At 55.1% G+C, this 23051-nt stretch overlaps 2 protein-coding genes across 2 annotated transcripts in view; one reads left to right on the forward strand and one right to left on the reverse strand.

Annotated features, from left to right (window-relative positions):
- LOC148821628 (cytohesin-3-like) overlaps window positions 1-5518 on the forward strand; it is a 28331-nt gene extending 22813 nt beyond the window's left edge. The window contains exons 13-14 of the mRNA XM_088930163.1: window positions 3034-3188; window positions 3801-5518. Coding sequence (XP_088786289.1) covers window positions 3034-3188; window positions 3801-3882 — 237 coding nt within the window. The 3' untranslated portion in view covers window positions 3883-5518. The remainder of the gene's footprint in view (window positions 1-3033; window positions 3189-3800) is intronic.
- Window positions 5519-8685: 3167 nt separating this feature from the next.
- LOC148821629 (scaffolding CK1 anchoring protein F-like) lies at window positions 8686-21649 on the reverse strand. Its single transcript, XM_088930796.1, has 5 exons — window positions 21088-21649; window positions 14915-15082; window positions 14003-14124; window positions 11820-12646; window positions 8686-11460 (listed from the first exon to the last, which is right to left on the reverse strand). Exons 1-5 carry the CDS (start codon window positions 21556-21558, stop codon window positions 11399-11401), a joined length of 1650 nt encoding a protein of 549 aa, XP_088786922.1. The 5' UTR covers window positions 21559-21649; the 3' UTR covers window positions 8686-11398.
- Window positions 21650-23051: the final 1402 nt, after the last annotated feature.

Consider the following 23051-nt stretch of genomic DNA (forward strand, 5'->3'; position numbering starts at 1 on the left):
TCTTGTTGGGGGGGGGGGTGTGACCGGGCTGCTCGCCCTGGCCGGTGAGCCGGGTCTTGTTGGGGGGGGTGTGACTGGGCTGCTCGCCCTGGCCGGTGAGCTGGGTCTTGTTGGGGGGGGTGTGACTGGGGCTGCTCGCCCTGGCCGGTGAGCCGGGTCTTGTTGGGGGGGGTGGGTGACCGGGGCTGCTCCCCCTGGCCGGTGAGCCGGGGTCTTGTTGGGGGGGGGGGGTGTGACTGGGCTGCTCGCCCTGGCCGGTGAGCCGGGTCTTGTTGGGGGGGTGTGACTGGGCTGCTCGCCCTGGCCGGTGAGCCGGGTCTTGTTGGGGGGGTGTGACTGGGCTGCTCGCCCTGGCCGGTGAGCCGGGTCTTGTTGGGGGGGGGGGTGTGACCGGGCTGCTCGCCCTGGCCGGTGAGCCGGGGTCTTGTTGGGGGGGGGGTTGTGACCGGGCTGCTCGCCCTGGCCGGTGAGCCGGTCTTGTTGGGGGGGGGTGTGTGACCGGGCTGCTGTCTTGTTGGGGGGGTGTGTGTGACCGGGCTGCTCGCCCCTGGCCGGTGAGCCGGGTCTTGTTGGGGGGGGGGTGTGTGACTGGGCTGCTCGCCCTGGCCGGTGAGCCGGGTCTTGGTTGGGGGGGGGGTGTGACCGGGTCTCTCGCCCTGGCCGGTGAGCCGGGTCTTGTTGGGGGGTGTGACCGGGCTGCTCGCCTGGCCGGTGAGCCGGGTCTTGTTGGGGGGGGGGTGTGACCGGGCTGCTCGCCCCTGGCCGGTGAGCCGGGTCTTGTTGGGGGGGGGGTGTGACCGGGCTGCTCGCCCTGGCCGGTGAGCCGGGTCTTGTTGGGGGGGGTGTGACCGGGCTGCTCGCCCTGGCCCGGGTGAGCCGGGTCTTGTTGGGGGGGGTGTGTGACCGGGCTGCTCGCCCTGGCCGGTGAGCCGGGTCTTGTTGGGGGGGGTGTGTGACCGGGCTGCTCGCCCTGGCCGGTGAGCCGGGCTTCTTGTTGGGGGGGGGTGTGTGACGGGCTGCTCGCCCTGGCCGGTGAGCCGGGTCTTGTTGGGGGGGGGTGTGTGACCGGGCTGCTCGCCCTGGCCGGTGAGCCGGGTCTTGTTGGGGGGGGTGGGTGACCGGGCTGCTCGCCCTGGCCGGTGAGCCGGGTCTTGTTGGGGGGGGGGGTGTGACTGGGCTGCTCGCCCTGGCCGGTGAGCCGGGTCTTGTTGGGGGGGGTGTGACCGGGCTGCTCGCCCTGGCCGGTGAGCCGGGTCTGTTGGGGGGGGGGGTGTGACTGGGCTGCTCGCCCTGGCCGGTGAGCCGGGTCTTGTTGGGGGGGTGTGACTGGGCTGCTCGCCCTGGCCGGTGAGCTGGGTCTTGTTGGGGGGGGTGGGTGACCGGGCTGCTCGCCCTGGCCGGTGAGCCGGGTCTTGTTGGGGGGGGGGGGGTGACTGGGCTGCTCGCCCTGGCCGGTGAGCCGGGTCTTGTTGGGGGGGGTGTGACCGGGCTGCTCGCCCTGGCCGGTGAGCCGGGTCTTGTTGGGGGGGGGGGTGTGACCGGGCTGCTCGCCCTGGCCGGTGAGCCGGGTCTTGTTGGGGGGGGTGTGTGACTGGGCTGCTCGCCCTGGCCGGTGAGCTGGGTCTTGTTGGGGGGGTGTGTGACTGGGCTGCTCGCCCTGGCCGGTGAGCCGGGTCTTGTTGGGGGGGGTGGGTGACCCGGGCTGCTCCCCCTGGCCGGTGAGCCGGGTCTTGTTGGGGGGGGGGGGGTGTGACTGGGCTGCTCGCCCTGGCCGGTGAGCCGGGTCTTGTTGGGGGGGTGTGACTGGGCTGCTCGCCCTGGCCGGTGAGCCGGGTCTTGTTGGGGGGGTGTGACTGGGCTGCTCGCCCTGGCCGGTGAGCCGGGTCTTGTTGGGGGGGGGGGTGTGACCAGGCTGCTCGCCCTGGCCGGTGAGCCGGGTCTTGTTGGGGGGGGGTGTGTGACCGGGCTGCTCGCCCTGGCCGGTGAGCCGGGTCTTGTTGGGGGGGGGTGTGTGACCGGGCTGCTCGCCCTGGCCGGTGAGCCGGGTCTTGTTGGGGGGGGTGTGTGACCGGGTCTCTCGCCCTGGCCGGTGAGCCGGGGTCTTGTTGGGGGGGGGGGTGTGACTGGGCTGCTCGCCCTGGCCGGTGAGCCGGTCTTGTTGGGGGGGGGGGTGTGACTGGGCTGCTCGCCCTGGCCGGTGAGCCGGGGTCTTGTGGGGGGGGGGGTGTGACTGGGCTGCTCGCCCTGGCCGGTGAGCCGGGTCTTGTTGGGGGGGGTGTGACCGGGCTGCTCGCCCTGGCCGGTGAGCTGGGTCTTGTTGGGGGGGGGTGGGTGACCGGGCTGCTCGCCCTGGCCGGTGAGCCGGGTCTTGTTGGGGGGGGGGGGTGTGACTGGGCTGCTCGCCCTGGCCGGTGAGCCGGGTCTTGTTGGGGGGGGGGGTGTGACCGGGCTGCTCGCCCTGGCCGGTGAGCCGGGTCTTGTTGGGGGGGGTGTGACCGGGCTGCTCGCCCTGGCCGGTGAGCCGGGTCTTGTTGGGGGGGGTGTGACCGGGCTGCTCGCCCTGGCCGGTGAGCCGGGTCTTGTTGGGGGGGGTGGGTGACCGGGCTGCTCGCCCTGGCCGGTGAGCCGGGTCTTGTTGGGGGGGGTGGGTGACCGGGCTGCTCGCCCTGGCCGGTGAGCCGGGTCTTGTTGGGGGGGGGGGTGTGACCGGGCTGCTCGCCCTGGCCGGTGAGCCGGGTCTTGTTGGGGGGGGGGGTGTGACCGGGCTGCTCGCCCTGGCCGGTGAGCCGGGTCTTGTTGGGGGGGGGGTGTGACCGGGCTGCTCGCCCTGGCCGGTGAGCCGGGTCTTGTTGGGGGGGGTGGGTGACCGGGCTGCTCGCCCTGGCCGGTGAGCCGGGTCTTGTTGGGGGGGGGTGGGTGACCGGGCTGCTCGCCCTGGCCGGTGAGCCGGGTCTTGTTGGGGGGGGGGTGTGACTGGGCTGCTCGCCCTGGCCGGTGAGCCGGGTCTGAGTGGCTCCTCTGCTCTGTCCGCAGTACTGCCTGGAGCTCTACAACCCCAACAGCAAGGGCCAGAAGATCAAAGCCTGCAAGACGGAGACGGACGGCCGGGTGGTGGAGGGGAAGCACCAGTCCTACAAGATCTCTGCCGCCTCCGCCGAGGAGAGGGACGACTGGATCAAGGCCATCAGGTGAGAGAGAGAGAGAGAGACAGAGAGGTCTCACCGCCAGCGCCGGGACCTCACCCCCTGCTTGCTCACCCCCTGCTTGCTCACCCTGTGCGACTGAGCTTAGAGCCGTTCCGGACCCTTCCCCTCTTCCTCTTCCCCAGACCGCCATCTTCTTCAGCAGTAGCAATGACTCATGGGATACGCAGCTGCTGGCTCTCGCCTTGTCTTGGTGCTGGAAACGGGGCCATCTGCTGAGATCTCGCTCTCGGCTTTGCATAGTTTTCATCAGGCTAGGACGGCTGGCCAGACTCTGTAAGGAGGTGGCGGCGCGATGCTGTTATAGCAGAGAACTGAGCCTCTCGTACGTCTGGAAAATCTCTCTCACCGTCAAACCATAGTCAAAGCCAATATGTACGGGACATAAAAATAAAAGAGAGCCCTTTTTAAAACCAGGACTCAATTCTCTGTTTAAAAGGTTTTGCTTATTTAGACTGTGTGCGCAACACCAACAACTTCCTTTCCTCTTCCAGTCAGGAGTTTGCTCAGCCTCTAAAAAGCCACCCGCCCGTGCTCACCCCCCCCCCTTCACTCTCACCCTCTTTCCAACACGTGACCCTTCCATCTCCTTCCCAGGGCCAGTATTTCCAAGGACCCCTTCTACGACCTGGTGTCGGTCCGCAAGAAGAAAGTGATCAATCAGGTGGCTGGAGACTGACGCGTGCGCGCCTCCCCCCGCCGAGCGCCGCGGGACCCCACTGGGCTGTCTGCATCTCTCTCACACTGTCACCATGCAGGGACTGTCCTCTACAGGACAGAGGAGGGCAGGGGCTGTGCAGCTCCACTGGACTGGCACTGTGGGACTAGACTGGACTCCTGTACAGTGTCTCTCTCTCTCACACTGTCACTGTACAGGACAGAGGAGGACAGGAGCTGTGCAGCTCCACTGGACTGGCACTGTGGGACTAGACTGGACTCCTGTACAGTATGTCTCTCTCTCTCACACTGTCACTGTACAGGACAGAGGAGGACAGGAGCTGTGCAGCTCCACTGGACTGGCACTGTGGGACTAGACTGGACTCCTGTATCTCACACCGTCACTGTACAGAGACTATACTATACAGCACAGAGAGCAGGGGCTGCAAAAAATGTAGCATAACATCTAGACTCTTCCCTCTCATTGTACTGTCTCGCAATTTTGTTTTCTGCTGTTGGGCTTAAGAAACAAAACCTGTCTTGGCTGGAAACTTGCCCAAAGGAATCAGCTCTTGTTCATGGTGCTAAACTGTGAAAACCACTGTTTTACATCATCTCCCTGAGCAATAGAGTCATCTGCTCTGGAGATCACAGCCAGGGTCCCAGTCCAGGATGAGCCCCTACAGCCCGGAGATCACAGCCAGGGTCCCAGTCCAGGATGAGCCCCTACAGCCCGGAGATCACAGCCAGGGTCCCAGTCCAGGATGAGCCCCTACAGCCCGGAGATCACAGCCAGGGTCCCAGTCCAGGATGAGCCCCTACAGCCCGGAGATCACAGCCAGGGTCCCAGTCCAGGATGAGCCCCTACAGCCCGGAGATCACAGCCAGGGTCCCAGTCCAGGATGAGCCCCTACAGCCCGGAGATCACAGCCAGGGTCCCAGTCCAGGATGGGCCCCTACAGCCCGGAGATCACAGCCAGGGTCCCAGTCCAGGATGGGCCCCTACAGCCCGGAGATCACAGCCAGGGTCCCAGTCCAGGATGAGCCCCTACAGCCCGGAGATCACAGCCAGGGTCCCAGTCCAGGATGAGCCCCTACAGCCTGGAGATCACAGCCAGGGTCCCAGTCCAGGATGAGCCCCTACAGCCCGGAGATCACAGCCAGGGTCCCAGTCCAGGATGAGCCCCTACAGCCCAGAGATCACGTTGAGGTTTTACGAAAGAGAGTATTTTGGCCAAACGCTTCTGAAATCGTCCACAGCCAGTGCACACCGGACTGGAAAACACGTTTGAAAAACATTCTTACAAAAAAAAGAAAGCAGGCCCAGTACTCTTTCCTGTCAGGATGAAAACCCTTGTACATGAAGGCCTGACTTTCAGAAGTTTCTAAGCTCTGTTTTTTTTTTCTGTGTAAATAGGCATTAAAGTACAGAAAGATATAATAATTTCCATTGTACATAAAAGTCTTTATCACTATATTTATTTTCAAAATTTATGCAATAGAACAGAGATGGAAACATCAAGCTTACTAGTGGAATTCACTGGATTACACTGTACATGATCTTTCTGCTACAAAACATACAAAAGAATGCGGTTGTTATTCATTCATATTTATGAAAAAATGACTATGGATGAAAGTAAAGAAATGAATGAAAGTTCTTAAATGGATCGGGACATTTATTCTTTCATTTTTCCCCGTTAGTCCATTAAGAACGAAGTGCAAAGGTACCTTGGTTACTGGTGGTTTCTGATGTACTGCGGATATGATCATGTCCCTCAAGACAGGTCCACCCCTCTATCCATTTTCTATCTGCTTCTTCCGAGTCAGGGTGGTCGTGGTGGAAAACAGGAGTCTATCCCAGCAAGCAGCGGGTACAAGGCAGGGTACAACCCGGACGGGACACCAGTCCGCCGCAGGGCAGACAGGCACAAACACCAACTCGCAGCAGGGCCAGTTTTCCCAGAAAGCTAGTTAACCCACAGTACCAGAATGGCTTTGGACTGCAGGAGGAAACCGGAGCACCTGGAGGAACACCCAAAGGGGGGGGGGGAAATGGGAAGACCATGCAAACTCCACACAGACAGCCCCCCAGGTTTGGGAATTGAGCCTGGAGTGCCAGCGCTGCGAGGCAGCAATGCTGATCACTGAGCCACCATGCTGTCCCCCGAGACAGTTAGGATATGCTTTATTAAATTGTGAGATACAGGGCAGTGTCTCTAACACATGGCGAGTGTGTACTCTAGCTGTAGGGTTCTCCAGCTTCGTCAAGCATAAGCAGGAGCAACTTTGCCTTAAAAAAAAAAAAACTTCTAAAGAATTTGCAGTAAGCATCTTGGTACCAAGTGCCCATTCCTCAGTGGCACGTTCGTGCAGAGGGCAGGTGCCTCAGGCTGTCCTCTGCTTTCCCTTCCGTTCAGCACACAGAGGAAGCACGACTGCAGGCTGGGATCGCCCCCACAGAGACCCCTCTGCTTCCCTCGCCCCCTGGCGTCTTCCCTCCTCCCCCTCCCTGCACGCAAGGGGTGCGCGGGGCAGGTCAGGAGAGAGGCGTCCTGGGGCCGCTGGAGGAGCCCAGGGAGAGGTGCCGCGGGCGAGCGGGCAGGAGAACACGCCGCCCCCCAGGCCAGAGGCTTCGTGCTTACCCAGAGGCCTGCTGCCCCACTCTTACAGGTCGCAAAGAATCCGTGAATCGAATCGGGTTTGCCGGGGGGGGGGTACAGGAGTGCTACCAGGGTTAGGGTACAGTACAAAGCCACCAGGGGCCTGCTCACCTGCAGTGTGGATCTCTGCGGTTGAGCCCCTGTGTTCCACAGCCAGACTCATGGGGCACCTTCTGTGTGGAGTCTGCATGGTCGCTGCCCCCCCCATGTTCACTCCCGTTTGATAAAGCCAAGCAACGCACTTCTGACTTGACACCCCCTCCCCCCCCCCCCCACTCTCCTAGAGGATGTGTTCCCTGGTGCCCCTTCGCCCACCTAACTGGGCACAGTGGCGCGCGCTCTCCCTGTCACACTGTAAAAAAAAAAAAAGAAGTCCCAGTTCTCTTTTCCACTGTGTGGTCTATTTTAAAATAGCCTCTGGGTACAAGTTTCACCATATATGTAACTTCTTTTGAAAAAGTTCTAGTTTCCGAAACGATCAGTTTACATGCAGGAAGCGGGGTGCACCAGAAGCCGGGCTCACACCCCCCCCCCAACCGATGACACACGCGCTGGTTTACTCTGTTTCGAGCTCCAAACGCTGCATCAATTTGCCTGACGGTGCAACGTACACTCCGGGCTGGTGTTAACGACCCGCGTCGAGCTAGAAAAGCAGAGTTTACACACACACACACCCATCTCCAAGAGGACACGTTTCTCACAACACGCGGAGGACACGCCTCCCCCACCCCCCCACGAGGAGCCCTCGACTCCGCAGGCTCGGCCCCACGGCGGCAGCCGGTTTCTAACCCTCCTGTCCTCCCGCCGCCGCCGCCAGGGACCTGCTGGACTGCGATCGTCGGAGGTTCCGAAAAAGGAAACCGTCGTTTTTCAACGCGTTTTGGCCTTTCGGCTTTTGTGACCGCGCCGCTATCGTTGCCCACAAGGGGGCGCCATCGCCTCACCTTATTCTCTCAGGTCTTCTAGGACAGCCGAGCAAAATGAATTCTGGGCTTTTGTCTAGTTTCAAGCCCGATCCCCCCCCCCCCAAAAAAAACTCTTTGCAATCAGGTAGGAGGGCTCTTTGCAGGCCTCCTGCCTCGAGGTTAATGCAGCTGGAAGCACTGGCGCGAGAAACCGCGAGCTCCTTCATCCCCGCAGCCCGGACGCACACGCAGGTGCGGCGAAGGGAAACGCATCCGGGTGCGAGTCGGATTCCTCTCTGTACCTGAAATCCAGAGACGTGCGCGATTCTTTGTCTCGAAGCCGCTGCCGCCCGTCGCTGCAGGATGTTTGCGCGCTGGGGGGGGGGCCGGGGGCGCGCCGCCTCCCTCCTTCCGCTCGGCGGTTTCGGCGGCGACACGCGGAAGCTGCAGGTACCTCCCCCCAAGCCCGCGGGCAGGAGCGCAGAGACACAGCCCGAACCTGCTCTGCGACATTCGGGGATTCTCCCTCGTCGGCCGGCTCCTGCAGCGCCTGGGCTCGGTAGCGTCTGTTCCACCCACGTTCTCAGCTGCATCACTGATCGTAATTGGCAATTTAATTAGCTGCATAATTGCGATACTTCTAACCCGTCTCCGAGGTGATTTATGGGCAGCTACGTTTAACATGGTGAATATCTCGTGCAATCAACCGGAAAAAACGCCTTAAGAGAATATACAGTATAAACAGGAAATGTAATTTAGAAATTAGGGTGCTTAATTGACTGCAGCAGTTTAGAATTCACGCCGGAACACACAGGGCCCCCCAGGACCGGCTCAAAATTCATCCAAAACTAGAATTACCCATCTCTTTCTCTGAAGAGGTAGCATAGAGCCGCCCAGCTACAGTCCAGTCTATATAATCCTTTACAGAGCCTGTAGGCGCTGAGCCCTTTCAGGTGCTGGATACTGCCAGGTAACAGGGTCAAGTCCCTGAGCTGGGCAGCTCACCTCCACTGCAGGAAGAGCTCTGGTGCAACATGACCCAGGCGTGTCTGTACACTTCTCCGTCCGCCCACTGCAACGCAAAAGCCTTAGACATTTTGCAACGTCCTACTCTTTTGACTCAGAATTGGTCTTTTTCATGGAAAAAAAAAATCGATTCAATGACCACCACCTCCGTGGAATTTAAGCCATCTTGTTTTCTGCTGACAATTCATCCTGATATCACTGGATTGTTTTGTACAAACCAACACGTACAGTACATGCACCAAAATATGTTTATTTTTTTTCCTGCATCATTCCCCACAAATTAAAGTATTGGTTACAAAACATTCAAAGTGCATGACCATTTTGGAGCATCTAAGTAAAAGATCATTCCATATTACAGCTTTTAATCTCCACCTCTGATCAATACTGAAAATAGTTTAATTGGTATGTTGCATAGATATTTGGGACCAACTCTTATCATGGGCGTGTCCAATACAGGAACCCTCCCACAATGGGTGTGGCAAGCATGGTCCCTCCCACTATGGGCGGGTCCAAACACAGCACCCTTCCCATCACAGTCTGTTTATCACCTATCAATTGTTTAGCTGGACAAGCTGAGGAAAGGTTGAGTGACGTTTGGTGTGCTGAAGTATCCTTTTTGATTCTCAGGGCTGGCCAAAAAAACAAGTTAAAAGTCTGAGCTAACAAGCCAATCAATTAAGCCAATAATTAGCATGGGAGATGTAGAGCTGATCGGGAAGGAAAAGCAGCCGACAGAGTTCCTGCAGGACCTGGGCTGGGAAACACTGCTACACAGCAATCAAGACCCCACACCGCTAACCTGAAAATGGCCAGAGGCAGAGATCCAAGAGGAAAACATGTTGTAGAACTACAACATGACAGTACTGACATGACAGTATAACACCACTTAAATTGTGGTGATGTCAAGGGTGGCCATTTTCACCCAGAATTCCATCAATCCTTTCACAGTTTCTCAGCAGGTGTGTGTCAGGCTACAGTGCAAAGGCAGGAGGAAGCAAGAAAGATCTTGACAATCACATGAGGGCTGATTAGAGGGGTTTACAATGGTCCCTTTCGGATCAGTTTCTGTACATCTTGGAGCTTCTTCAGGTGGAATCCCTTGGGTCACAACTCCCAGTTCTCGCCTAACATCATGCATTTCAGAAAAAAACATTGCACGATGAGATCACTATTCAAGTGGAGGAATTGAGTCTTCCCTGTCTTCTTGGCAGGGAGGAGGGATCATGCATTCGGGAAAATGGCAGAGTCAAGTCATTGTGCCACCTGGTAAGATCATGGGAGACTTCTGTGGGTGCGCTACTGGAGTTTGCCACTGGGCAGGGACTTCGAGGCTAACCCAGGACAACCTGGAGGAACCATACATCTCGGCTGGCCCTGGAGAGTCCGGGAATCATGGAAGATGGGCTGGAATCTACTGCACAAGGAAAAGAGGCTCCTCTGTGTTTGACACTCCACCCCCACATCCCTCCACAGGGAAAGCCGAGGGAAAATGGAGGGATCACACCCAGAGTGCTTCAGCACACCACCGTGCAGGGCGCCTCGTTCAAGGGCCCGGCGACTCTGGGTTCTGATCCACCAGGCCGAACCCCCTCTCCGCACTGCTACCCCGGGACCGGCCCCGCCGGAGTTCTTCTGAGGATTGGCGGCGGACCGCGTGAGGGCGACGGACGCCAGCACAGGACCGCGGAGAGAGGGCAGCAGGTCATCGAGCGCACCGCCAAACCAGCACAACAATGGTGAACCCCTCCAGAAATCAGGAGGGCTCCTCCGCCAGCTGACATCCATCTGGGGCTCAGTCTACCAGCCCCGTAACCCGGGGGGCAGAATCCTCCTGAACAGCAGCACCAGCCTGCTCCGAGGGGACTAGCCTCGTACCGATTGTTCACCTTTGGCATTTGGAGTGTTCCCAATAAGGTTTGGGACACCCCCTTCTCCAGCTGTAGGGATGTTCCCTACAATGTCCGATAGGGAGGCGTGAAAGTTAGGGTTTCTTTCGGCAGCTAAAGCCGACGCAATCGGTCCGTCTGCCAGCACTGCGCTTGGGCAAGGGCCTCTGCTAGGGGAGAAGGGAAATGGGAGCGCAGAGCATCGCTTTGATCATTTTGTTAAAAGACGGTTTTAGGCAAATCAAGGACAGCAATATCTCCCTGAATATTTTCCATAAGGAAATATGGCATGAGTAGATCATTAGTCATCATTGCTTGGCCTTTTCTGTTAAAAGGGAAATTTGAATGTGGCGAAGCCACAGAAACACCGTTCCGAAAGAAACTGTTGTGCAGCACCCTTTCTGAATACTGTTCCATAGCATTTTTCTAAAACAAACACCAGAGCAGTAGTCTATTTGCTCAGCTTGCTCAGCAGCTTCAGCTATCGTTAAGAACTTGCAGCCAGTTGCCTAAAAGGCCTTCATCTGAACCTGCAGCTCTGATACCCTGGGTTCCTTTTAGTGATGTCAGAATGAGATCACAGAACCACTGAAACACCAGCATCTCAACGGCCTCCTTGCAGGCATGACCTCAGGTTCATGTGTTTTTTTAAGTGTGCACACAGAGATAAAGGCTGCTGCAAGAGTCTTTTCATGCACTGAACTTTAACACTTAAGTCACTTCAGAGCTAAGGTGCTTTATGCGAACAGGACCTCATGCACTGACTCAATTCCGATACTATCTGAAACAGGGCTCAAATGGCAAAGAATACCCTCAAAACCCAAATACAGTATCCAGGGCACCAAGTTCTCAATGCAGGAGGAGCGAATACGAGCTCCAAACCACACTGATATTTTTAGGGACCCAGATGTAGACAGCAGCTCATTTATAGTCACGTTGTACCGATCCATAGGGATTCGCGTAGGACACTTCCTTTCCTCTTGAAGTAAAACCTTCATGTAGAAGTGTCCATTGGTAGGTCTTGGGGGATCAGTCCTTTCCCCCTCTGCGTTGACCCTCTCTCAGGACAGGATGCATTCTCTCTTGTTTGAACGGCTGACAGCCTCTTTGGAGCCCTGTATGCCTACAGAGACAAACACAGTGACAAAAGGACAGAATTAAGAGCTGAAGTTCAGAGACAAGGACTGTTTCTGCTGCCTGTAGTCTCTGGAAAGCTCATCTAGGGCTCTAGTGTTTTGGTATTTTTGTTCTCGAGTGGGTGTCGTCAGCCTTGAAGCTGAGCAGAGCAGCACTGGCACTGAGCTGAGTGGATAGTAGTAGGAGCAGGATTTTGTGATGACCCTATTTTGCTCGTACTTCCTGCCTGGGAGAGAAATTCAAATTTTGTTCTCCACCCTCGATTTTCAAAAATGAGCCTGAAAACCCGCACAGAGGGGAGAGAGGACGGCAAACTGCAAGCGAAGCTCGATCGCGCATACGCACCTTCTCCGTTAACGTTGCTGACGGTTCTCAGAGACACGCTCCGCGAGACGTGTTTGGAGCCTCTCTTGTCCTTCCTGTCCGGGGTCGGGAGGGGGGTCTCGGGCTTTATCACGACCTCAAAACTGTCCTCCAGAGCCTGGCTGGAGTTCGAGGGCTGCAGGGGGTGGCGGCCAAGGGCGGGGTTGGTGCCGGCGTTGCCAGGGGGCGTGGCATTCCTCAGGGGCGTGGCGTTGCCGGGGGGCGTGGCGTTGGACCCTGCGACCTCGCTCTGTTTGGCACTTTTTCCCCTCCCGAGGTAGAACCTTATAGAGCTGCGCTGCTTCTTCAGGGACAGCCCGCCGGGCTTTTTGGTACCACTCTTCCCCTCGGCATCCTGGGCCACGGGCCCCGGCAGCGGGGACACGGTGTCCGCTCTTTCACTGCTAGCTTTCTCGCCTTGCAAAAACCGCCGCATGATCCCTGGGGAGCTCCCCCCGTTGCCGGCGAGCTCCTGGCAGGAAGTGGACATGCCCAGGGTGTTCCCCACCACCAGCGAATACTTGGGATTGTGGTACTTGTGCGCCGGGGCCCGGATGTTACCGGGAGGGCCGCCGTGGATGTCCATGGCCTGGAACCGAGAGGTAGCCGGAACGGTCGGCGGCTTGGACTCCGTCTTGACCGGCGCCGGGCTGGGCTTGGAGGGAGCGGGGACGCCCATCTCCTTGTACAGGTCCACGGGCAGCGAGATGGCGTACAGCTCCCGGAAGTCGTGGTCGAAGAAGTCCACCACCTGGCCCGTCATTACCGTGATCAGGTTGCGGTCCATCCTGGACGCGGTCCAGGTGAAGCTGCAAGACAGCACTGCGGTCAGCGGAGCGCCGAGCTTCTCCACCCTCGCCTGTCCGGTGAGCACAGAGTCTCTGGGACCACGCGTCCTCCGATCTAATTTAACATACAGGCCTCGTCCAGCACGCATCAGGATCGTTATGTCGAAAGAATTATAATTACATGCACACCTGCCCGTATTACTGCATACATTACCCTTCTATGAAGCAGCAATTACCGCAACAGAATTGTAGCTGCCATTGGACGTGAAGGGAATCTGTCTTGATAATTACAATTACTGCCAACAGTGGTGCTGCAGTTGTAATTACATGGTAGTGGTAGCAGGCAAATTTCTTAGAAGGGCGCAGGATGAGCAATTTGCTGAGCTTCGCAAAGATGCCGATAAAATCTTGCACTGCTCAGATGACTTTTCACGAGCTCATTTGCAACTTTCTCTAAATTCATCTCACATGGAAGTTATTCAAAACCAAACTGCACGATGATATTTATGAAAGAGGAATATGAGTGTATGACTCTCCAGGCTGCTGCTTCTCAGGCGAAAGTGCAGGTGGGGCAAAAAAAATTAATACCGAAATTAGCACAACCCCTGGATCCCCTACGTCTCTCACCTTTTTTTTTTATAAACTGAATTGCATGTTCAAGTCACATTTGAGAAAAGCAAACCAATAGCAGGGTTTTGACTTCATAGGCACAAGATCTTGCGATATGTCCTCAGCGGTTGTCTCATAAACGTGCGTGGTGATGTGATTCTAATCAGGCCCCTCTGACAAGAAGTCAGATCAGTGCGTCCCGAGGGGATTTCATTAAATACCCATTTCTGCTTCATTCGGACAAGCTTCCTCGCGATGCTTGTGGGGAGGGTCTGATGAAGCAGACATCGCCAGCATTGCATTTTGATTGACTGCTTCCGATTCCAAACCAGCCTTCCCCCCCCCCCATCTAACCAGCCCTTTATTCTTTATTTAATTGCTAATTAGCAAGGTCGATGCAACGCCCCAGGCACTAGTGGCACTGGAGTGCTGCAGAGTGCACGAGACCCGGGCTTTTTTCTCTTTAACCTTTCTCTCATACAAATAAAAGAAAACACACAAACTTCCACAACATGACAATTTTCTCTTTTTTTTTGCAAACTAAACAGTTCTATACACATATAATACCGTTGTGGCTCCGTTACTGATTTTTTTTTCATTTTCATTTTTTTAAGTTAAAAAGGATACAAAAGGCGGGCTCAAGAAAAAGAAAGAGAGAGAATTCCGTCAACCGAACCTCCCCCACACCAACATCATCAGTTTCTTTTTGCCTTTGTATATCTGTTTCAGGTTAGGACAGCAAGAGGTGAGGGGGGGGCTGCCTCTCACCTGTAGGATCCCGACACCACCTTCTCCCCATCCACCAGCATGTATTTGCTGCTCAGGGCTCCGGGGATCTTCCCGAAGGACAGGGCCAGGCCGATGCCCTCCACCGTCCTCACGCGCAGGTTCTGAAACGGGCACAGACAGGGGCAGGCGGGGCAGGGAGCAGGACAGGATCTAAAGGCCGGGACAGCTGGTACAAGCGGAGGAGTCAAGACGAGATACAAGACCGGTCTTACTGACCGTCAGCAGAGTGTGAGCACTGCTAAGATTCTGAGCCGAGCTAAGAGATCTGTGCTAAGAGGTCTGTGCTAAGAGGTCTGTGCTAAGGATCGAAGTGAGCTAAACCTAGAGATTGAAGTGAGCTGAGCTAAGAGATCTGTGCTACAAGGTTGAGCTGAGCTAAGAGATCTGTGCTAAGAGATCTGTGCTAAGAGCTTGAGCGATCTGTGCTAAGAGCTTGAGCGATCTGTGCTAAGAGCTTGAAGTGAGCTAAGCCAAGAGATTGAAGTGAGCTAAGCCAAGAGATTGAAGTGAGCTAAGCCAAGAGATTGAAGTGAGCTAAGCCAAGAGATTGAAGTGAGCTAAGCCAAGAGATTGAAGTGAGCTAAACCAAGAGATTGAAGTGAGCTAAACCAAGAGATTGAAGTGAGCTAAACCAAGAGATTGAAGTGAGCTAAGCCAAGAGATTGAGCTGAGCTGAGCTAAGAGATCTGTGCAACAAGGTTGAGCTGAGCTAAGAGATCTGTGCTGAGAGATCTGTACTGAGATCTGAGCTGAGAGTTGGAGCTAAACTAAGAGTGCGAGTCGTAACGTCCTTCTGCTCTGGACTACTGGAAGGCCTGGGTTTGCTCTGCTGTGGGGTGAGCTATACAGCACATTTCAAGAGCCGTCACCGTAGCGACAGCCAGGCGTTACCTGCAGGTGTTTGCCGTTGATATGCAGGCTGTGGCACATGTCGGTGAACTGGGGGACCCCCGCGGGGTCCAGGACAACGTAGACGGCCACGCCGCGCTTGGCCGAGGCGTCCAGCAAGTCCTGGAAGATCTGGACGTCGGTGAGGGAGTCCATGACAACCGCCAAAACCTGCAACACACGCGGACGCACGGAGCTGGTGGGATGTTCCCTCGAGACACCCAGCCGCCCCCGTCCCGCCAGGTGCACCTGGAGCCAAGATCCCTTCAACCTCCCGTTCACTGAACTACCGAGAAGAACAGGGCCGGTATAGCCGGAAGGGTGTGAGACGCACCACACTCAGGTCGCGAGGCGAGACCGAACCCAAACGCCCACTTCCTGGAAGCGTGCAAAAGCTACAGCAGCATAGTGGCGAGATTCACTAGAAACGAGCGTGCAAACACCAAACTCACTCCCGGAGCGAGAGACGTACCCAGACGACGAATCCATCCTGCCGGGCGGCGCAAACTTTTTTTTTTGCTGCAACCCAAAACATTCGGGGCGCGCGAATCTACGTGCGGCACCGTGACCCCCCCACCCCCGATCCGCGGAGCCCAGGGCGGGGTGAGGGACAGAGACGCGAGGAGCAGGGTCTGCGAGCAGGCTGCGGGCTGCCCCGGCGTGGAGCAGGTAGCCAAACGGACCGCGGCGCTCCGGGATTTCCTGCTTTCCTGCTCCGGGGGAGCTGCCAGCTAAATTCTGGAAAGGGCGCGGCGGAGGAAAACAGAACGGGAAGGAGAATATCTCGGAGAGCGAGCGAGCTGGCCAGACTTCGGCCCCTCCCAGTTAAACACTGACTGTATATCTAGCTGTCCGGGTGACAGCTGGGAGAAGATATATTGTAGGAGTTAAAACAACAGGTGTAGCAACTTGTAGAGAAGGACCACGCTATACTTTGGCTCTTTGTGTGCTCTTGACCACACCTGCTCAACCCAGCAGGCTGGAACTGCTGATAAATGAGAAATTAAACTGCTCAGCGCCATGCTTATTGTTGATGTTGTGGACACTTTCCTAATCCTAGGGCTCTCCATCTCCTCTGCTCGGCCTTTGTCCCTCGTTGGACAGAAACACACAACCTTTGCCATCCGGTTAATCCTGACAGGTCTGTATTTTGTGGTGGAAAAATAGTCTTCCGGCTTTCGGGCCGAGCAGAGAGGAACAACCAATGTTAATGACGAAGATCACCTGACCGCGAGCCAGTAAGGTCTGACTGGTGAACGGGGCGGATCAGCTATAATTCACATGTTCCCTACGGCCTGCTCGTGTGTAGTTCACCTTGAGCGGCTGTGCTCAGGGTTTTAAAGACTTTGATCAGCATAAGTCAAAGACTGTTCAATGACAAGCTTGGTGGCTTCATCCCAACCTGAGCAGTGTCAACAAGGGTCCGATGTTCAATCAGTAAGAAAGGAGGCTTGGAGTAAATTGTTCTTGCAACAACACAAACATATTGTAACTCTTGGGTACATCTCAGATGTTTGCACAGTGGGCAAACTGTGCTGCCCCGCCCGCGCAGTGACTCAGGGGCGCTCAGGGCTGGCACCCGCTCACACACCCCCCAGGTTCTGGAGGGGTCAGTGTGTCTGCAGCAGGGCTGTCCAGTCCTGGTGCTGGAGGGGTCAGTGTGTCTGCAGCAGGGCTGTCCAGTCCTGGTCTCGGAGGGCCAGTCAGTGCGTCTGCAGGTTCCCTCTTCAAAGCAGGAAAGGAAAACCTTACAGACACCCAGGCCCTCCCAGGACCAGAACTGGACGCCCCTGGACAATAACACGTTGCAGCAGTCGTGGACTATGCAGAGATGAGCAATCCTGGTTCAAGCAAGCCAGCGTGTTCGCAGCTCGTTATTGGCCTAATTGAACTCAATAATTGGGGCTGCTGAGGTGCAAGTGCACTGAAAAGACCTAGAGAACCTGCAGTCACACACGCCCTCCAGGAATGCTATGGTGTTTCCTTCCAGGACAAGCCCAGAGCTTTCCAGCTGCCTGTGCACACAGACACACCCCAGTTGCGCTCCACTCCAACACCTGGAAAGGTCAACTTGCCTCTCAGCCACATGCAAACCCTGTGGCTCCACCCTCTGTTATCTGCAAAAGCTCTCTCTCTCAGCTTCTGGCCACAGCCGGGAGAAGGTTTCGTATGAACATGGAAATCCAGCAGGAGGGAGATGCTGGAGATGTGTTGAGGTGCTGTGTTGGGAGCAGAGCAGAGCACTGGCTGTTTGGGATGCTCTGACAGGGGCTTTTCCCAAACTTTGCACACATCTTAAACCATAAAGCTGGGAGCTACACTTTGATAACATGGGATTCTCAAGATGACGGAGCCTTCAGCCCAACTCCAATCATAGATGAAGAGGAAAAGTCTCTGACAACATGGATCCCACACAAAAGGTGTAGCACAAAAAAGGAATTTAAGGAGTAGAGCATTGAAAACAGATGACAGGAGGCACATTGTTACACAAAGGGCGGCAGGAGGCTGGAACTAGACCCTCAGCACTATTGCTGAAGCTGATACCCTAGCATTCGTCCAAGACTAAGCTGGATAAGACCCCCCAGGTCAGCAGTACCAGCAGGTGTGATGAGCTGAATGGCTTTTTATTGAGAATCCTTCTTCTGATCTTGTGACGTGATCTCTCACAAGCATTACTGTATTCAACAACTGTGAGGAGGGGTAAATAGAGTATTTAAGATAAATCTATGCAATTACACCCTGATCCCCCACAAAGCCAAGATGCTTGTAAAAATGTTTGCAGTAAGGAATTGAGAGACAGCGTCCTCTGTGCTCCAAAATGATTACATTTTAAGCCTTTCATTATATGCAGAAGTTTCATCCACATGAGGCCAAACAGCAGATAAGCCGGAGCAATTGCATCACTTAAAATGCACAGAGAGGTTGCTTAGCTCATATTTTTTAAATGACTGGTAGAGCAATCAAAGCACAGCTGGTTTCATGATTAAAACACAGGAGGCAGTATTCAAAAACCACTCATGTCCTGCTCATTTTACCAGCCCTTTTATGAGACAGGCAATTGAAACTTCAAGAGCTCCAAAGTAAAATAAATGACAGTTCAAGGTCTTGCAGGAATTCCAAATTTGATTTCTGCACTGGGACCTGTGGTGCAGCTCACAAGACATGGACTGGATTAAAGTACTCTTCCATATTGGTTGATGGTGGGCCTGTATGTCTGCGGTCTCTGCTTGTCTGGTGTTTAACCTCACAAACACCGGGCTGAAAGACTTCTCCTGTCTCCCTGGTGTGGCTTTCAGGACACTGAACACCACATTTTAACCTGAAACAACCCTTCTTTGCAGGTCAGAGTCTTTCTACTATCCTGAGAGCAGTGGGCTGTTTCTGGAGCGTGGGAGCGACTCGAGAGCCCAGTCAGACCCCACCTTGAGCAGCACAGTGTTCAACAACCCTTGGACATGATCAGAGTTCACCATCACTGAAAACTGGCTTCCAAACCAGGCCAAACTCAGAACAAAACTCAATATTAAAAGGGAGAATTGGTTATAATTTATATACTATATAGTGGTAACATGTTACCACTGAGTCCCGTATAGAATACCCATGAACACGTTGAATTAAGACACATCCCACTGGATATTAGCAGCAGGAATGAGCTTCCCTATCCCAGCTCTCACAGTGAGCCGTCACACTCAGGGGTCGAAGATCACATTTGTCTTTCTGCCACACCTGTGTGGAGAGACCTGGCTGTGTCTGCCTCCTGAGTCAACAGCAGAGCGGATCCGTGTGGATCCAGAGGAGCGCACGGCATTTTAAATAAAGAGCACAGACTCTGTGAGCTAACTTGCTGTGCAAATAATCTTATAACAAATAGCTTAAATTATGCATTCAACAGAAAGGCTTGAGTGGAATTTGATTGGGAGGAATGCACACTCAATAAACCTAGAAATAAAAACCTCTCAGGTTCAGCAAACTGTACTCCAGTTATTAAAGTAATGAATAACCCTTCTTCAGAGAGAGTAATTGAGAATATTCGTCTGACTCTCAATCGCAGAGCGACAGGCGAGAGGGGAACGAGACAGAAAGATCAAAGACCTCTTCCCCGGTTTTGTTGGAAGGGGTGCCAGGTTCTGGTTTTGGAGAACTAGCGTACAACTAGGGATATTTTAAAGTCTTTTTTTGTTTAGTTTGTTTAGTCTTTTTTTTAGCTTAGTTTCATTTTTGTTTAGTTGAATCTGCGCAGTCGAGGGGCCTCAGTCAGGTGGGTTCTCTCGCAGGCTGTCCAAGCTCATGGACGTCTCTGAACTGCCCCCCCTTCATGCACTGCTGTCCCATCCTGCCTCACACCCACTGCCTGCTGGGATAGGCTGAGACTCCCCACGATGCTGCCCTGGGCCAGCACTTATGAAACCAGAAGGCTGGTCTCTAAATCGCTTAATTTCACGAGTTATCTGGGCCTGAGACCCCCTGGGGCTCCTCCAATCCCACTGGGAGTCTGGCTCGTCCTCCCCCCTTTCGCCCACATGGTCAGCTGTTACTATGGAAACTGCTTCGGAAGTCTGTGGAACCCTCCGTAGCCAAGTTCCACGAAGGCTGCTAGACCAGATCGAACGATTTCAATGATCACCGATCAATCGTACCAGGTGTTCGGAAACTGCTGGAGCTGGGCCAGGACTCTGCAGGACCAGAGTGGAGGGCCTCAGTCTTACGGGTCTCAAAATTCTGCAGGGTAGGAAAAGTTGTCAGCTTGCTCCAGTCAGGCCAGTAACAGGCTCAACTGGGCTAAGAGCGGAACTGGGATGAAACCTGGGCTCCGGTTGCGCTGCCCTGGTCTATATAGTCCCCAGCTGCTGCGTCCCTGACCGTAGCCACACGACTCCCAGTCTGGCCCCCTCACACTGGCTGCCAGCACAATACAGGATCGGCCTTACTGTGTAATACCACAGAGATTTTAGCACTGAGGGGAGGCCGTGGTATTAAAGAAAACATCAATAATGTGCCCTTTCGACTAAGAAACCTTTCACTCGCCAGGAGAGTGCCAGTTTCCCAGAGATGCACGCTGGCTGACACCCACCCATTTCGAGGAAATGTTTGCACAAACCAGGAAGTGAAGGAGGCAAATGACCTGCCGTTACCGCGGCAACGGCTGGGGGCCTTGTCCCCATACAGATGACCTCTGAACCCGAGCAGATTATCCCAGCACCAGATTAAACCATAAACAACCTGTAATACCTATTGAAGGGGGGTGTGGGGGTGTATATTTTCCATCTCTCCCCCCCCCATCTTCAGAAGGTCTTAGCCAGGCTGTCTCAGGGCACGATAAATTAACTTCTAGTTTGCATCTGGGCTGCGAGCGACTGGAGACGCCTGTCACTCTCTGCTACCCGAACTATCTCGGCACAAAGTCGAAGACGCCGGTCGGACGGCGTACCGGAAATGCCTCTGCCTCGCGTGCCCCGCCAGTTCCGGCCGTGACAGAATAAAGAAAGTGAAATTAGGCGTCTTCCACAGCTGGGTTGTTTTTACAGTCGCCTGTGCCAGTGAAATACGGGCAGTCATTAAATTATCTAAAAACGAGCTTCTTCGATATCGTCAGTGTTGTTATTATTATTATTAATAATAATGGTCTTCTTGTAAATAATAAAAATGGTATGGGGTTCATAAACTATACAAGGCCTATATGAACGAAAAAAAGTATCTTGAAAACGTCAAACGAGTGACATTCAGACTCGTTGTCAACCTTGAGTTCGGTCCAAACGAGCTGACGGTCTGAAGGGTTCGGGTCCGGGCCGAGGTTGAAGATACGGAACCTTATGAAGGTGTGAGCCGGGAGGGACACCGGAGACCGACGGGCTCCTAGCACCCCAGTCTATTCGCATAACGAAACATGAACTTAAATCGGTCGTCTACAAACCCTTGGTTATAACCCGCATGGTCACACGTGCAGTGAGACATGAAGGATGAATTATACCAAGGTTTAACGCTGCAAAAAAACTACAATCCGTGCGAAACACTACTAGATACTGACCTGTTGACAACCGTCTTGCTTTTAAAATTAGAATCACACACACAGTGTCCCGACACGACCCTGGAGGTATGTTATTGTGCCCAGGACAACAGCCCGACGGGGTAAATTGAAGCGCACATTGTCGTCACAGGGCGCGCCAGCCGGAACTCACCTTCCTGGCCTCCTGGATCAGCCTCCGAACCACCGCCTTGATGTGCGGCCCGTTCTCCTTCGGGGGGTGCGTGTGAACCGTCACCCGGGTGACCCCCTTGTAGAAGCCGGTGTCCGGCCAGCCGATGTCCAGCGGCGGCACCTCCGTGTCCGACATCTTGGGCCAGTAAGTGGAATGCACGCCCGAGTCGGCTTTGGACCCGGCCGCGCCGGCCGGTTCCGAGCCCCACTTGTCCTCGCCGTCCGTCTCGTACTCGCGGAAGGTTTCCCGGATCCTCCTGATCTCCCGGGAGGAGAGGAACTCCTTGATGTCGTCCTGCTTGATGCGCATCCTGAAGGCTCCGTCGCCGTTCTTGAGAAGCTGCTCCACGGCCCCCCGCTGCTCCTCGCTGTAGTAAAACTCGGGTTTGGACTCCGGCACCTTCTCGTTGACGTGGTCGTCGTCCATGCACGCCAGCTGGGAATCGGCCATCGCGGTGCCACTGCGATCCCCTCCACCCTCCCCTGATGAGAAACACTTAAAGCCGACGTCTACCTCCAGAGACAACCGGGAACATCTTCGCTTTCACCTGTGACTAAACTGCAGGTGAGTTGTGTCTGGGCGGGGCCTACTGAATGGGCGTGGCAGGGGGGGGGGGCGTGGTTGGCGACAGCTCCAGCCAATCACGCTTCTCCCCTATCAAGGAATGCGGTACCAGAGGGATCTGGGCGGGGTTCGCAGAGGTAAACGTGTCCTGTTTCCGAAAAGCAGCCGCCCTCGGTTTGATTAACTCCGTCTTGACTCATACAGGAGAAGGGAAAGGTCTAGCCTACTGTAAATCACACGCATGCACGAACGTTTTCAGCCCTTACCTTTATTGATCAACAGTGCTCTATGTGGTATGTATGCAGTCGTCCGGTAATAATGCATGTACTCTAAATGTAAACATTGTGTTACTCGTATCTGCTTTGGCAGCGCTGTAATTTATCGGCCCTGCCAATAAAGTTCCTTGAATTAAATTGAGTTTCCGTCAGTCTCGATGAAAGCCTTGATTAAGACAAGCACAACAAAGGAATGGATAGAGAAATCGATATTAGGAACACCACTCCATTCAATTTTAAGAGCTCGTGTAAGCTTGATAATATAATAGCAAATACCTTCCCTAACATACAGAATCCCCGAATGATTTATCATTTGATTCAGCTGTTTCCCCCGAAAAGTGCATTCTCTCCGTTTGTTGCCCTTATTGATTTTTAAAGACGTCGATCGAGGCTTGTACACGGTTTGTACTTCGGTAAGTGTAACGATCAAGCAGTGGACAGAGACAATATCCTTCCTTCTGTGTAATATTTGGATTGACGTCCTGCGAAAAGCTCAGAAATTAGTTCCGAGCCTGATTTAGAGGAGATTGCTTCATTAAAGACCCCCCCTCCCCAAGATCCCCCCTGCTGGTCTCGACCTTGGCCCTGATGAAAAGATCCCGGACACGGCCCGCCCGGACTGTCCGCCGAATCGTCCAGCCCGGAGAGCCGCTCAGCTGCGGAGTGCCAGACCGGCCCGTCAGAAGCGAACCGACACCGAACCGCAGCAGCAAAAATGAAAATGAAAGACTCATCCCAGATTCGGCGGGGGGGGGGGAGGGCATCTGGATTCCGCGTGGGCCAACGCCCCAGGGGCAAACAGAGAGCCGCGCCCGTCGTGGGCTGCTTCGGAAAACTATTTGGAAAATTTCCTGCAGTTGCCTGTTTCTCAGCCCGGTCGTCATGGCAACGGGGCGGCCGCCCGACTGGTTCTGGTCCCTCTGCCCCATCGCCCGGAGTCTAAGAGCGACGTGACGTCACTCGTTTTCATCTCGGCGCCTCACGCCGTCATGCCCAGTGACAGGGTGCAGCTGGGTCCAGTACAACGCACAAAACACAGCGGGTTCTTTCTGGCCTCACGCTGGTAACACGGATCCCCGTCTCTCGTCATTGCTCTGGAACAGC

The sequence above is a fragment of the Atractosteus spatula genome, chromosome 13 (assembly GCF_055471065.1).
Source record: "Atractosteus spatula isolate fAtrSpa1 chromosome 13, fAtrSpa1.hap1, whole genome shotgun sequence".
In the NCBI taxonomy this organism is placed as follows: domain Eukaryota; kingdom Metazoa; phylum Chordata; class Actinopteri; order Semionotiformes; family Lepisosteidae; genus Atractosteus; species Atractosteus spatula.

Bases quoted from the DNA above. Each gene is read 5' to 3' on its own strand.
- LOC148821629 (XM_088930796.1), bottom strand. From the start codon at position 21,558: ATGGCCGATTCCCAGCTGGCGTGCATGGACGACGACCACGTCAACGAG. The intron at 12,647-14,002 runs GTGAGAGGCAGC...GCTGTCTTGCAG, and splicing joins GTGGTGTCGGGATCCTACAG to CTTCACCTGGACCGCGTCCA. The intron at 11,461-11,819 runs GTGCGTATGCGC...TTGTCTCTGTAG, and splicing joins CAGCAACGTTAACGGAGAAG to GCATACAGGGCTCCAAAGAG.